The 13212-nt window shown below is 39.3% G+C and overlaps 1 protein-coding gene across 3 annotated transcripts; it reads left to right on the forward strand.

Moving 5' to 3' along the window:
• Positions 1 to 468: 468 nt before the first annotated feature.
• LSMEM1 (leucine rich single-pass membrane protein 1) lies at positions 469 to 9918 on the forward strand. 3 transcript variants are annotated; one of them, XM_065048734.1, is made up of 5 exons: positions 547 to 709; positions 1549 to 1657; positions 4092 to 4223; positions 7431 to 7565; positions 9257 to 9918. In XM_065048734.1, exons 3-5 carry the CDS (start codon positions 4097 to 4099, stop codon positions 9463 to 9465), a joined length of 471 nt encoding a protein of 156 aa, XP_064904806.1. In that variant the 5' UTR covers positions 547 to 709; positions 1549 to 1657; positions 4092 to 4096; the 3' UTR covers positions 9466 to 9918. The 3 variants fall into 3 exon arrangements, with proteins under 3 accessions (XP_005503015.2, XP_064904806.1, XP_064904805.1); XM_005502958.3 differs by lacking the exon at positions 1549 to 1657 and having other exon boundaries at positions 469 to 709; positions 9257 to 9673; XM_065048733.1 differs by lacking the exon at positions 547 to 709 and having other exon boundaries at positions 809 to 1657.
• Positions 9919 to 13212: the final 3294 nt, after the last annotated feature.

The following is a 13212-nucleotide window of genomic DNA, read 5'->3' on the forward strand; positions in this document are numbered from 1 at the left end:
GGTGGTGGTTTTTTGTTTGTTTTTTGGGGTTTTTTTTGTTTGGTTTGTTTGTTTGGTTTTGTTTTTAGTTTCCGATTGCAGCAGAACCTATTTTAGAAAATCCACACATGATAATTAGAGTTACCGAGACAACAGAGACTCTGTTAGAGTTGTAACTCCTATTTTTTTTTTCCTCAAATAATGCACTAAAGCAAGGCCTTCAACTGAAATTTGTGCTATTACTGACATGGAAATCTGTGCTATTGTTATGTCTTGTCAGTGATTGTCACACAAGTGGAAGAGAAACTTCTGATCCTTGAAGGAGATGGAGCTGCCTGTGTTTGCTCAGCCCAGGACTAAACCCCCTTTGAGCTAACACATTCCTACAAACCCTGCTAGTGTCTCTGGTGGCTTCTGGTTGGTTACCTTTGGCACACTTTGGTGTAAAGTTGCATTTTCTGTAGCTTCCTGCCTGGCCAGTATTTTGCAGAATTGCTTTTTACAGCACCTGGCAGGTGGCCAAGCTCAGGGTTGCCCTTTTCCCCTGTTACCCTGTCCCTGCCAACCACAGGGACTGGGGTGGCTTCTGGGGCTCTCTGAGGGCAGATGGGCTGTTTAGCTGCTCTGCAGAGACCCGATGGGTTTGTAGACCTCTTCAAGCTTAGAACTGGGGCGGCCTGGGTCCTCATCTTCCAATTAGGATGGTGGCAGGAATCTCCTGGGGATGGAGGTGAGATTTTTTTTTTGGCTTGCACATTCTTGTTTGGAGGGAAGAGGAGACACCCGCAGAAAGGGAGTGAGCTTGTTGCGTCTGCATTGCTGGCGCAGCAGATCAGACTGGGCAGTGGCAGAGCTCGTCAGTTTGGGCTGGGAAACTATGAGTCAGAAGATGCATCCTCTCTGCTGTTTTCCGAGAGAAGAGCACACATACTGACAGTTTGAAAAGGGGTTCAAAATTCCAGATGTAGAGAATGGTTTCAGAAAGGATTTGTTTTGAGCTGTGGTCCCTTCACGTGTCAGCTGTCTGTCATTGTGGTGTGCTGTACCATTACATTTGGCAATGTTGGCAACAAAAAACAGAGAACTGTCTGCAAAGGAGCAATTACCAATACAAGCAGTTCATCAGAATTAATTTTTTAAACAATGAAGAAAACCAGACGAATTAGTCCCACTTGAATTTGCAAGGTGTGCGGAAGGAACGAAACAGCGTTTTTTCTGGTCTATGCCTTTAAAGTACTCATGGCTGCAGCACTGTTGATATGACTCTTCTGCATAGCAAACCGGTTACTCATAGCTGCAGTGTTGTAGACACTTCTGCTTAGCAAATGAGTTTTAAAAAGGCATCGTTAATGAAAAGGTTAGTGAAATACTGATCATCAGTAACAAACCTCTTTCTCCATGATAGGATATTATCATCTTGATTCCTATATAATAAAGAAGACCTGTGTATGTGCTGATTTCTTTTTAAGCAGACCGATATTGTGAAGGCAGTATACATAGCCAAGATGAACTCTAAATATAGATGGGAAGGGACAGTGTGTTTCATAGCTGCCTTCATGGGTCCTGCAGGAGCTGACAGGTTTCTATGGCTCTAAAAGTAGAGAGAGGAGTTTTCTTCGGCTGATTTTCACTGGCTGATTTCTTCCGTACTGGCACATTACCTCAACGTGGTTATGTTGTAAGTAACATTTCATTCTCTTGGTTTTTAATTCCTTTTAGACTTGATTGTCTTCCTTTTTTTTCTGTAAAGAATTTTCAGTGTGTTCTCACATTAAGTTCTGATTTTGCCACAACTTAGAGAGAAATTTAAAAGTCACATGGAGAAAAAAAATCCTTAAGCAAGGTTAAAGTACAAGATAGAGTGACTCCAAACCCCCCAATGTCTAGATTAGTTTGTTTGGAAAATAACCAATGTGTTTGGCCAGTGCCACTGACTCTCTCTTTTCTTTCGCATGTTGATGGAATCAAACAGATGTAATATAGCGTTTGTTGAATTAATAATGGTTATCTTCACTGTGGTTACATGCACAGTGAGGAAATCCATTTTTAATAAGTAGTAACTAATAATTAGTAATATTGATGAATCAAAGGTACTCACATTTATTACAGCTCAAGTTGTTAAGAGTCTGCTCTGAAGTTGCAGGGACATACTAATCAAAATACCCAAGACAAACAACTGCTTTTGGAAGCTCAGAGCAACCAAAAGTCGCTGTGCATGAGGTGGCAACTTTCAGCACACCGTTGCTGAAAGGCAGAGCTCAGCAGGGATTGCAGCTGCCGCGGCTCTGCTTGCAGGGAGGCAGCAGAGCCAGCGCTGCTGGCGAGAGGGCTCACAGACCCTCCTGCCCGGCACCACATGACGTTCCTGGGGAAGGAAAGTGGACGCAGCAGTCCTGAAATCACTGCTCCACACTTGACAATCATACGCTAGGTAACGGTCACCACTACCACGCCAGCTTTTCTGCCTTATCTTTGTATTTTGTAGCAACAATTTTGAACAGCAGAGAAATAAGCTGTAATCTTTTCTTACACTCTGTTAAATAGCAATATAAAAGTATACGTGGAGGCCAGCCAATCCCCACTATCAGGAGCAATTGACTTAGTCTTCAGACTTACTGAGGCTCCATGAATGTGGCTGTGTGCTCAGATTTGGGTGAATTATGACAATCTTTGCATTTGGTTTGATGAGGGAAAGAATGGGTCTTTTCTGTAAATGCTCAGACCTGTATTCCCCAAACTTCAGGTTTTTAATTTAAGTGCTATGTTAGGAATCCCAGTCACACTGTGTTCTCTGTTGCTTGGAGAGGGAGTGAGGGAGAGACATGACAAGAGGGCAATTCAGTCCATCTAGGATTCAGAAATCACTCTTAGGTGCTTAACATTCTTCCTCAACAGGAGGTTTGCATCCCATGAAGTGCTGAGTTATGTTTGGCAGGTAAAACTGAAATTGAGAGCTTTGATAAAATGCTAAACGGTTAAGATCTCTTCAAGTCTAAACTCACCTCTGCGAGCTTTCCCCTTACATTCACTAGCAAGGAAAAGGCACCTTTAGATTGTAATTGTAAAGTCAAAAAGACTTGTCTTAGAATAAGAGGAATGTTACTGGGAGGTATGTATTTTTCTTCGATAGTTACAGAGGGAGTTTTCAGCAACCAGGGTAGTCTAAGATGCCTATTTAGAGCACCTGCATCTCCTTATGGCTAGAACTGTAGTTTGCTTCTAACAGATATTTTTGGAATTAGGGTAGCATAAATAAAACAAAAAGACTGTTAAAGAATAAAGTGCAATTCATAGAGCAACATCCTTATGTATTGTTTTTTTTCTATATATAATCTTCCTTCACAATTGTATTTATATAAATAATAATTCATGCGCCCAGATTCTGTAGAGAAGCTGGTTTTGCTGATTGGGTACCATCCAGGCAAGGAGTATTAGTCTGAAGAAAAGCCTTTTCTGTCAGGCTTTTGTATGCCACAAACTAGGATCTATGTGAGGTAGAACCACATTAGAAAACCATTTTTTGCTCTATCTTTCACAAGTAATAACTTCACTATGATAGGCCAAGGTACATAAGCAGACCCACATTCTTGCTGCTTATGTCCTACATCTGTACCTGCTTTCTCTGCCTTATCTCTGAGTGATTTGGTGCTGGAAGCAGAGGACCTGAGTGACATCCTTCCTGGCAGTGGGAGTGGAGGTTTGGCTTTCACTGCGGTCAGGATATCACCCATCATCTCACCAAGTACCCACCATACTAAAAAGGTTACACAACAAAATAACTAATGTTCACATCAATGCTGGAGCCAGTCAAATAGATCTTTCTCTTTCTCCACACACACATATATATGTAAATGTAACTACAAGTATACATGTGTGCACAAACACAATGTAGAAATGAAATCTCATGCGCGTCAAAGATCCCCAAGAATAAACAAGTGCTATGTACTGAGTTACCCTTGCCCTCAGGATTTAGTAAGTGTGCTGGTCCTTCAAATCTTTTTATTTTAAGGGTTAAGGTGGCTCAGCATTTCCTTAGAACAGGACACCAACCGTTACCAGTTATTTCACATATTCATGTTTTAATTTACCTTTTAAATTATTATTTATTTTAGATACAATGGAGAGGCCTTCCTTGGAAATTAACCTGCATGATACTCATGAAGAAGGAAAACTTTATGTAGTTGATTCCTTAAACAACCTAAACAAACTAAATGTTTGTCCAGCTGAATCCCAACATGCACTAGGTATGTATGATAGATGATGCTTTGTGGTTTTCTACACATACAACAGGCCATCAAAAAAGAGTTATGTGTGACATTTGAAAAGACTGACCACATGTAATGTCAGCAGCTCAATAGTATAAGTCTTATATACAAGACATATATGTCAAACTCTGTACTGAAAAGTATAAGAGAAGTATTGAAAATGGCATAATTTAGGGAGATGAGATTGATGGTTTAGCTGCTTCTGCTGAGTATTTCAGTTATTAGGTTCTTGGAAATCCTTGCGTTTGGCTGGGGATTCACTGTCAAGCCTGAACTTACCTTCCATTTCCATTGGGACCCATGAGGTGATGCCTTGCAGAATAATTTCTCTAGTCATGCTCAATAAGCATTTCAATTTGCAGACTCTCTTTCTGTCACCAAAACCAGGACTGTTTACTTACAGTTTCAGATACAGGCTCTCACACTTTTACTGGTTTTATACAGCTTTTATATTTTATTTGCTCATGGCAATAAGAATATTTTCACCCAGGGATGGCTACAATATATTTGAGTTCTTTGTGACCTGAAAACGTCTTAAAACCTTAAGTTCTTCAGCAGCATTCCACATGACAATATCTGAATCTGCTTTTATTTCCCTTACTATAATGGCAAATTTGACTGAAGAAAAACTACCAAACAACAGCTATGCTTAAGTGAATTTCAAATGGCCATAACTTAGTCACGCTTCTAGTTATAGGACTTAAATATCTTTCCTTCTGCTTCTGAGTTCTCTAACTTTTCCTAACACAACTAACTAGGGTGGTGCTTGTTCCTAGATTTAACACAAAGATGTTAGACATAATCTACTTAATTTTCATGTGTTTGTTATCTTGATATTGCCACTTCTAGAAGCACAAAATGAGACAATGGGATATATTTGTTTTAATGCCAAAGAATCTCTTTGCAGTGTGTCTGTCCTGCTATCTTTTGCAATTTTTATTGGACAGTATTGTTTACTTCCCAGGTAAACACACAGGGTTCTGTGGAATCATATATGGTTCTGTGGAATAATCGCACGCATGCTCCTTCTTACATTTCAGCAGTAAATAAAGGTAGCCTAGTGTGTATTTATGCATCAATTTGTAGAGTGTTTTGACTTCTTCAAGGATTATTCTTTTCAAAATGCATTTTCTTTATTTATAAAAAAATAAAAAAAAAAAAAAATCAGAGATTCTGTAGATATCTTGTTCCATTGGTTAGATACATAAGAATTTTTTTCACAGTCCTTAGTTTCCCTATTCAGCTGCATAAAATTCTGGTTCTCCTGCCGGAAAATTAGTGAGCTCTGTAGAATGTTTTTCAATTTCTGATAAATACTAAATTCTCATGAATGATCTATTAATTGTATAGCAGATGCCCAATTTGATTTAAAAACTGATGTTTCAAGAGCGTTGCGGTACATACCATTGCTTTTGTTCAGTAGCTTAGTATGACCTGGCTCACCAAACACGCAGCAAACATGTTAAAAGTTATTTAAAGTTTATATAATTTTTGATTGCTTTGGTGGCAGCAATTTCTTCATGTTTTAGATGACAGAATGGCCCCACTGTTTGCAGTTTGGCAAGAACGTGTGTTCTCTGATTCCTCCCAACGCTGCAGTCTGGCAGGCTCAGCCAGCTGCAACAGTAAGCAGCATTCATTAGGCAGAGAAAGCACAGGCCACTTGTGAGCAACCATTGATAGCTTAGGGTGCTTGATTGACAGCAGTAGCACGCCCTCCCCATCCTTGTTACTCCGATTAGGAGGCAATATTGGTGCAGGCACTTAGCATAGGATGCATTTGTTCTGAATGCTAAGGGAATAAAAATAAAACCCCAAACCCCGAATATTAAAAGCTTTCAGCTTACCTGCAGGCAGAGATGTGTTAAATGCAATAAAGCAAAACACAGAGATTCCCAGAGTTCTCCAACAAACTCAGTGAAATGCTCAGCCCCAGGTTGGTTCATTATTAAAATGCTGTAATGGGATATGCAGCCTTCCCTCAGCTTTATCACCACAGGCTCAGTTGCAAAGACCTCAGAGATTTCTACCAGCTAAAACAAGAACATGAACTAGGAATATATTTTACAGAGCTGCATCTGCTACTCTCCCTTTCAGAACAGTAAGACAGCAATTACAGGAGGAGAAATTTCAGTAATTTGCATGTAATTTTAGCATGTATAAGGCTGACACCAAAATTAAATTACATTATCTCCCTGTCCCTCCAAAACATAAAATAGACTCAAACCTTAATAAATAGTTAAAGTAGTATGCAAGCTTGGGTTTAAACTATTCTGTCTCAAGTATTATTTTTTTTCTATGTTCACATGAATTTCCTCATGGTGTTGACTTGACTTTATCAGTTGCCTTTAGGATTTGCTGCCACCTTTCATTTGATCACAACTGTTTCTATGAGATAAACTACTGACTTTCCCTTTATGCAATACGGTCTTTAAAAAAAGCAAGAAACCAGCTTGCCGTGCTGATTTGAAAGCAGCACAGCAACTGCTTGTCCTTTTTTCCCCTCATCTTCATGTGCTTGAAGGACAACAAGTTCATGTGAGACTCTGTTCCATTTTTGACACTATCTCATTTTTTTGTTGGAATGAAACAAACCTAAAGAAGAATATTGAAAACATTTGTTTGAAGATAAAAACTCCAGCCCTACATTCATCCTATCTGACATCAGGAGCTTAACTGAGATGCTTGATTTTGGAAATTAATCATCCCAGAGATATTTCTATAATTAAACAGGAAACTATGTGAATCTAGAGGGTTAATGTGTAGGATGAATCTGTAGCCAGGCTTTCAATATGAGCTTTTATTTCTTCTCTTCTGAAAAGTTGGGTCTATTCTGGTCCTTAGAAAGCCTTCTGATGAAAACTTCATTGCAGCCTCTGTACCTGTAAAACTGAGCTGTGAAACAGGTCAGCTTCAACAAAACAGTGTGTTTCAATAACAGAAACAGTTTTGTTGAAAATGTTCCAACAGCTAAAACAGATGTATTAGTTTTTATGCTTCCAAATTCAAGCTGAGCTCATAAAATTGATTTCTTCCCTTCTCATGCAATATCACAAAAAATAAAATCTGTTGGCCAAAATTATGACGCATTTTGCATCATTTCACGGAGCCAGAAACATTTTGTCATGTTTATCCTAACCAACCTTAACAAGCTTTATGACCAAATGATTTGTCATCTTGTAACAGATGAGGAAGAGAGCACTGTTGGTGCTGGAGAAAACACAGCAGGGAGCAACAGAAACCAGTGTTTGTTCTTCGTCACATTTATTCTTACTTTGATCGTCAGTTTGGCACTTGTTTCATTCGTGATATTCTTAATAAGTAAGTAAACTAAACAGTGGTTCTTAAAAATGTAGGGTCAACTGGAAGAACTTTGTTGAAATGCGTCATGCTACCCTACAACAGGCTACTGCTGTATTTGCATGGTCAAAGGCTTTGGCTGGTTATGGGCAGTGGGTCATGGTCCTGGGTGCAAAGCACAGGCTTCCACTCTCTGTGCTAAGAGGCACAATTTTGTTCCTAATGCAAAGGTTTTGTGAGTTTCAACAGCTGTGAAGAATTTAGCTCAGCAGGGTTAGGCCATGTTGCTAAAAATGCTGACTGAAAATTAAATTAAATTTTAAAGATGACTGTATGGCAGTGAGATGCTCTGACAATGTGCCTTCCATTCCTTTTCAAATAAAACTCAGTGTTGGTCTCATTCCACTGAAACTGGAATTACACCCAGACTAACACTTAGATCAGGCTACCTGAAGAAAGACCTGAAGGTTGCCAGCTAAATACTGACTGGAAATTTGTTAGGAACTAAGAAAATCTCAAATATAAGAAACAAAAAATTAGACAAGATACATCAAAATGGGCATGTAGCACTGAGTCTACAGATGTACCTACTGTTTGGCTTTGCCTGGTCCGGTCAGGCTGGCAGTGACCTTGGTTTGTGGAGCTCCTGCCATCTTTGGGTTTTCTGGGCTAATGGCATTGAAAAGAGTACAAAGTGCATTATTCTAACTTACAAGTCCATTATGAATGAACTGTAATCCATGTGAAATCAAGATATCTTCTATCCTATAGTATGGAATTCTCTGGAGCAAAAATCCTCATTTTCCTTTTTGAACAGGAAATCCTAACCCTTGACTGAGTTTGCTCATAAGCGCTCAAAGAACAGAATATCAGACAAGTAAAGAGCACAAAGGATATTTTATGTATCATGGTTGTAAAACCCTAATTAAAATATCTCATGCTTGAATTCCAGATGTATTTAACAGGGAGTCTCTGAAAGTGAAGCCCTTGTATAGAAAAATTAGTAATGTGCCCCTCTAGTGGAAAAATGGTAAAGTAATAGCGAAAAGACTTCTTATAGGGATTAGAGGAGTTTGCTTGTGCTCAAGTTGGTGGAGGTCAGTATGTCCATAGACATAGATTCATTTAGCATTGGCACTATGAGACTTAAGCTTCACAGCCCATGTGTAAATTTTGTTAACTTCACAAGGCCAAAATAAAAATAGCTCTGGAAGCGTACAAGACAGATACTGCATGTTGATGGTCCAGAGAAAACTGACCTCTTCATTGCAATATTTGCAATAATTCTCCTTTAATCTAAATGCTTTAGAAAATCAAGTGAAGTGGATATAGTCTTTGGAGTGTTCTAGCAATTATACTTTTAGAAAAATACAGGTGTATACTGTCCCGAAATAGCAACGTGGAGCCCCTAAATAAGACATTTTCCTGTGGACACTAATGGAATGGATATGCTCCTGAAGACTGCAAAATTTGTCTGAGGTGTATTTGAGTTATTATGCTGCAATGCACTGAACAAAACAGCAAATAAGCAGTTAAAGCATCTAGTAAGCAGGTAACTCCACCAGATGTGTTACTTCTTCCTGCCGTAATTTTCCTGTTTAATATTTTTATTCATCATAATATGCTACAAATTCCCACAGGGATGCTAGAGAGGGTAGTGATGCTCTTGACTTTATGTTGCTAATTTAATGTGGTACATTTTCCTTTTCAAGTTCAAACTAGAAACGAGATGGACCAAATATCAAGCAGACTATTATTGGAAAAGAAGAACATAGAAGAGCTTAAGAAAATGAACAATATGATATTAAAGCATCTAAATCAATCAGGATTTAAGGAAAATGGGAGATACCTCTTCACACAGTCTCCTGATCTTCATGATTATATCTTTACCCATGCTGAGCTGAAAGTCCCTGGAGAATAGATCTTCTTTGGAATGAAATTCAGCATATTCATGTACACAGATGTTTTCACGTATGGCACACAGATTACTTAAACATTCTATATGGTCACAGGACCATTGGAAAAGCCACCTGAATTAAAAATACTAGAAAATAATATTCTGTTTTATGTGAACATAGATTTTGAAATCTAATCCATATGATTCACAATAAACAATGGATTGTCAACAGTTTTGGGAAGGGTTCCAGATTCTCTGTGCACTGTAAATTGCAGGGTTAATGGCTTAGCTTTACTTTAAATATAAGTGAATGCTCACAGAAAACAGTGATTGCTATTCATGTGATTCCAGCATGACCTTGTTCACTTAGTCATTCTCCTGTTTCTTTGGAACAAGTTTTGTGTTTGCTTCTGTATTATTTGTATTTAAGGATAACTTCTGATTCCATAACTTAAAAATAAACTCAGTTCTACCACACAGTTTGGTGGTTTGCTTTTCTGTGCATCCAAATAGATGGACTTACTACTCCTTTTGTGAAAAAAAAAACAAGCTTGAATAAAACCCAACCCTTTTATAACATGCCATATTCAGCCAAAATTAGTATTGTCTGAAAGCGGGTGTCATTGTCTTACATGGGAAATGTGTTTAGAGGACTCAGTCTGGTAATACCCCTCTCATAGCAATGCTAGTACACTGTACTCAGGATTTGCTGGCGCTTGCTGGAGGAAGGCCAAGTGTTTTTATAAGGTGTTGTGGGTAAAATGCTACGTTCTTGTACTCTTCCCTATACTTGCTGTTGGCCACTACTGGAGAAGGGCCACAGAGCAGGTAGAAATCTGGACTGAGCCTTCATGTTTTTAAAATGGAGCAGGAGCTCAGAGGGTGAAAGTAGGAGCTGATGCTTTCTCACTCTGATTTTACAGAGCCATGGAGACCAACACCCAGAAGTGTGACCACGTAAGGGACTGCTGGAAAGCTTTGTCATGTTAGCATTCAGATCCCTCTACTAGGATGTACATTAAGAAGCCACCTCCATTACCGATGAACAAATCAGTTACTCCTATCACAACAGTGCAAAGGCAGCTGACACTAGGGAGTAGGTCCAACACCATCTCTTTTACTTCAAGATCTCTTTTTTCATCCAATGCTTTCCTATCTCTTATGGACAATTTTACCAAAAAAAAAAAAAAGTCACCGAAGTAGATAACTTGCACTGCAGTCTCCTTTTCCAGAATGAATGATAGTCCTTTTTGCAGTGACTACTTCATTGCCTACAACAGAACAAAGAATTTGCACATTTGTCTTAAGAGTTTATTATTTTTGTTGTTGATTCCCAACTGGAGTCAAAATTATCTGCTCTGGACATCACAAGTAGTTGTTACAAAGATGACTGTAATATAGCTAATAGAGAATGATGAAAGTAAGCATAGAAAGTAAGAAAGAAAGAAAAGCCCAAATAAATAATCTTCCTGTAAATACTGTTACATGATGAAAGAAAATGTATTGTATGACTAAAAACATGACACTCGTAGTGTTGTTTCTGTGTTCTTCTCTAAGGTGTCAGATGCTTTTTAGCGAGTGTATTAAGTTCTTATCTCTCCCACTCATCTTGCAGCTACCGTAACTGCTTTCAAGCTCCTGTCTTGCACTGACACACATCCGTACTCGTTAGCAAGGGAGAAACAACTCTAGTACTTGGCACTCAGTGCATCTCCAACACATGGATTTGTCACCTCCCTTGTTGCAACTGCAGCTATCGGAGCACTCTGTGGTCCACTACAAACTGCTACTGATTGTCAAGAGATTTTTCTGGCAGGAGACTGTAAATAAAATCTGTGCTAAAGCACCAGCCCCCAAATAAATGAAAGCTTCATCATCTCCCAGGTCTTGTCATCAGTTACTCTTAATCTAGTTATTTAATCACTACTCATAATAAATAGACTTCTTCTGTCTTTATTATTGATTGGAAGCATTTGGGGTTTTTTGTTGTTATGTTCTTTTTTTTTTCTTTTTCACCCCATGGTTTGATCCTGCAAGTTGCTGAGTGCCCTCAACAGCCACAGACTTAGGACCAGGTGGGGCATAACAGTGTGCAGGTGTGCTCAGTATTACACAGGACTGAGGCCCTGAATCATCCCTTTCATATTTAATTGCTTCTTCACTAGCAGTGATCAGCAATTAAGATCAGTGACTGGAAAAGTACAAAGGTCTAAGGAACTCTTTAGTTAGGCCCATCCTGTTAGCACTGTGAAACTCATCTGTTGTAGCCCCTTGTTTTCAAAGAGACACGGGGCAGCACTGCATGCAGCTGCTTGTGGCTCCTTGGCTCAGTTACCAATATCCATTTCCAGTCAGGGCCACTTCCCTGTGAGACCAGAGCGAGGGCTGGAACAGCCGCCTTGTCAGCAGAGCGCCCAACCACCCCACCAGCACTTTTTGGAGCACCCCCCTAAACAGAAGCAAGTAGTGGCTTCTTTAGGGGAACATATCTGTCTTACCTACTGACAGTGAAACAACCTCAAACAAATACTTGACTCTTAAAATCTTCTACAAACTTGACCTTGAAGTGGACTTCAGCTCACCCCAGAGCTCCATAATCCTTACCTTGAATAAACAGCTAAGTGACGAGTGAACTCCAAGCTCCAACCACATGGGGCACAAACACTGTGCTGTGTGTGGATGCTGCAATGTCTCCTGCAGACATGGGTGAGATCTCTGTTCTCGAGTGCCTGCGCCTCTCGGGAGCCTTTGTAACACCTGGTATTATGACAAAGAACTCTCTGTACAGGAGGGTGATCTGACAGTAACAGCTCCATCTGACAGCAGTCACAGTCGATCTCATCAGCAGTACCACTTCTTCCCTTTTTCTCTTCTTTGCAGGCTATGGAGGTATCTATCCAAAGTAATTTGCATTGCGGTATTTGTATGGGTCCAGGGTAAATGAAAATTACACACACTCTTTAGAGAGACCTGTCTGTGAACCAGTTGGAGGTTAGGTAAATCCATACAGTGGGCATCTTCAGTAGAAAATGGTGCACAGACGGCACAGGGGGATTTTGGGAAGCAATCAAATCCATCCCACTGCCTGACAGCACCAGCAGATTTACTTAAACCTTTCCTGACAGATGTTTGTCCATTCACATTGCAAAATATTTAAATGATGGAGTTTCCACAGGTCTCCTCTTCTAGTGTTTAACTAACCGAGTGGTTACTTTTTCTGGAAGTTTAATGAAAATTTTTCCTGCTGAAATTTAAGCCCACTATTACCCGACCACTTGCTTCTGAATATGAAAAATAGTTGGTTACCTTCCAATTTTGCAGTTATTTTACATTACACTAAATCTGCAAGGCTATTTTACTTGTAAGAATGTTCTTTTACCTGCTGAGATATCTGGAATTTTAATGAAACATTTATTCTTAAACTCTAGTATGAGTTCAGTTCATGTGCGTCATTCGCTAGTAACAATACAAAGATGAACAATGGTAGAAAACAATAATGACGTGCTCTGAATCCGGAAAAAAAGAGAACAGAAAATTCCAGGAGCGGCAAAAGGATTGTCACAAGTTTTGTTAAACCATATGCTATAAAGGTGATGTGCTGTGTGTTGCACACAATCCAAACTGTTCAGTAACACTAAATGAGGTGTACTTGCAAAATAAGCGGAGTAGAACAATGTCGAACAAAGCAGAAGTATTGTCAGAATTAGAATTATCTGAAGAACAAAATCCCATTTCATGTGGTTTTGAAGTCTTTGAAGATCAAATATTTAC

The sequence above is a fragment of the Columba livia genome, chromosome 1, assembly GCF_036013475.1.
Source record: "Columba livia isolate bColLiv1 breed racing homer chromosome 1, bColLiv1.pat.W.v2, whole genome shotgun sequence".
Lineage (NCBI taxonomy): Eukaryota > Metazoa > Chordata > Aves > Columbiformes > Columbidae > Columba > Columba livia.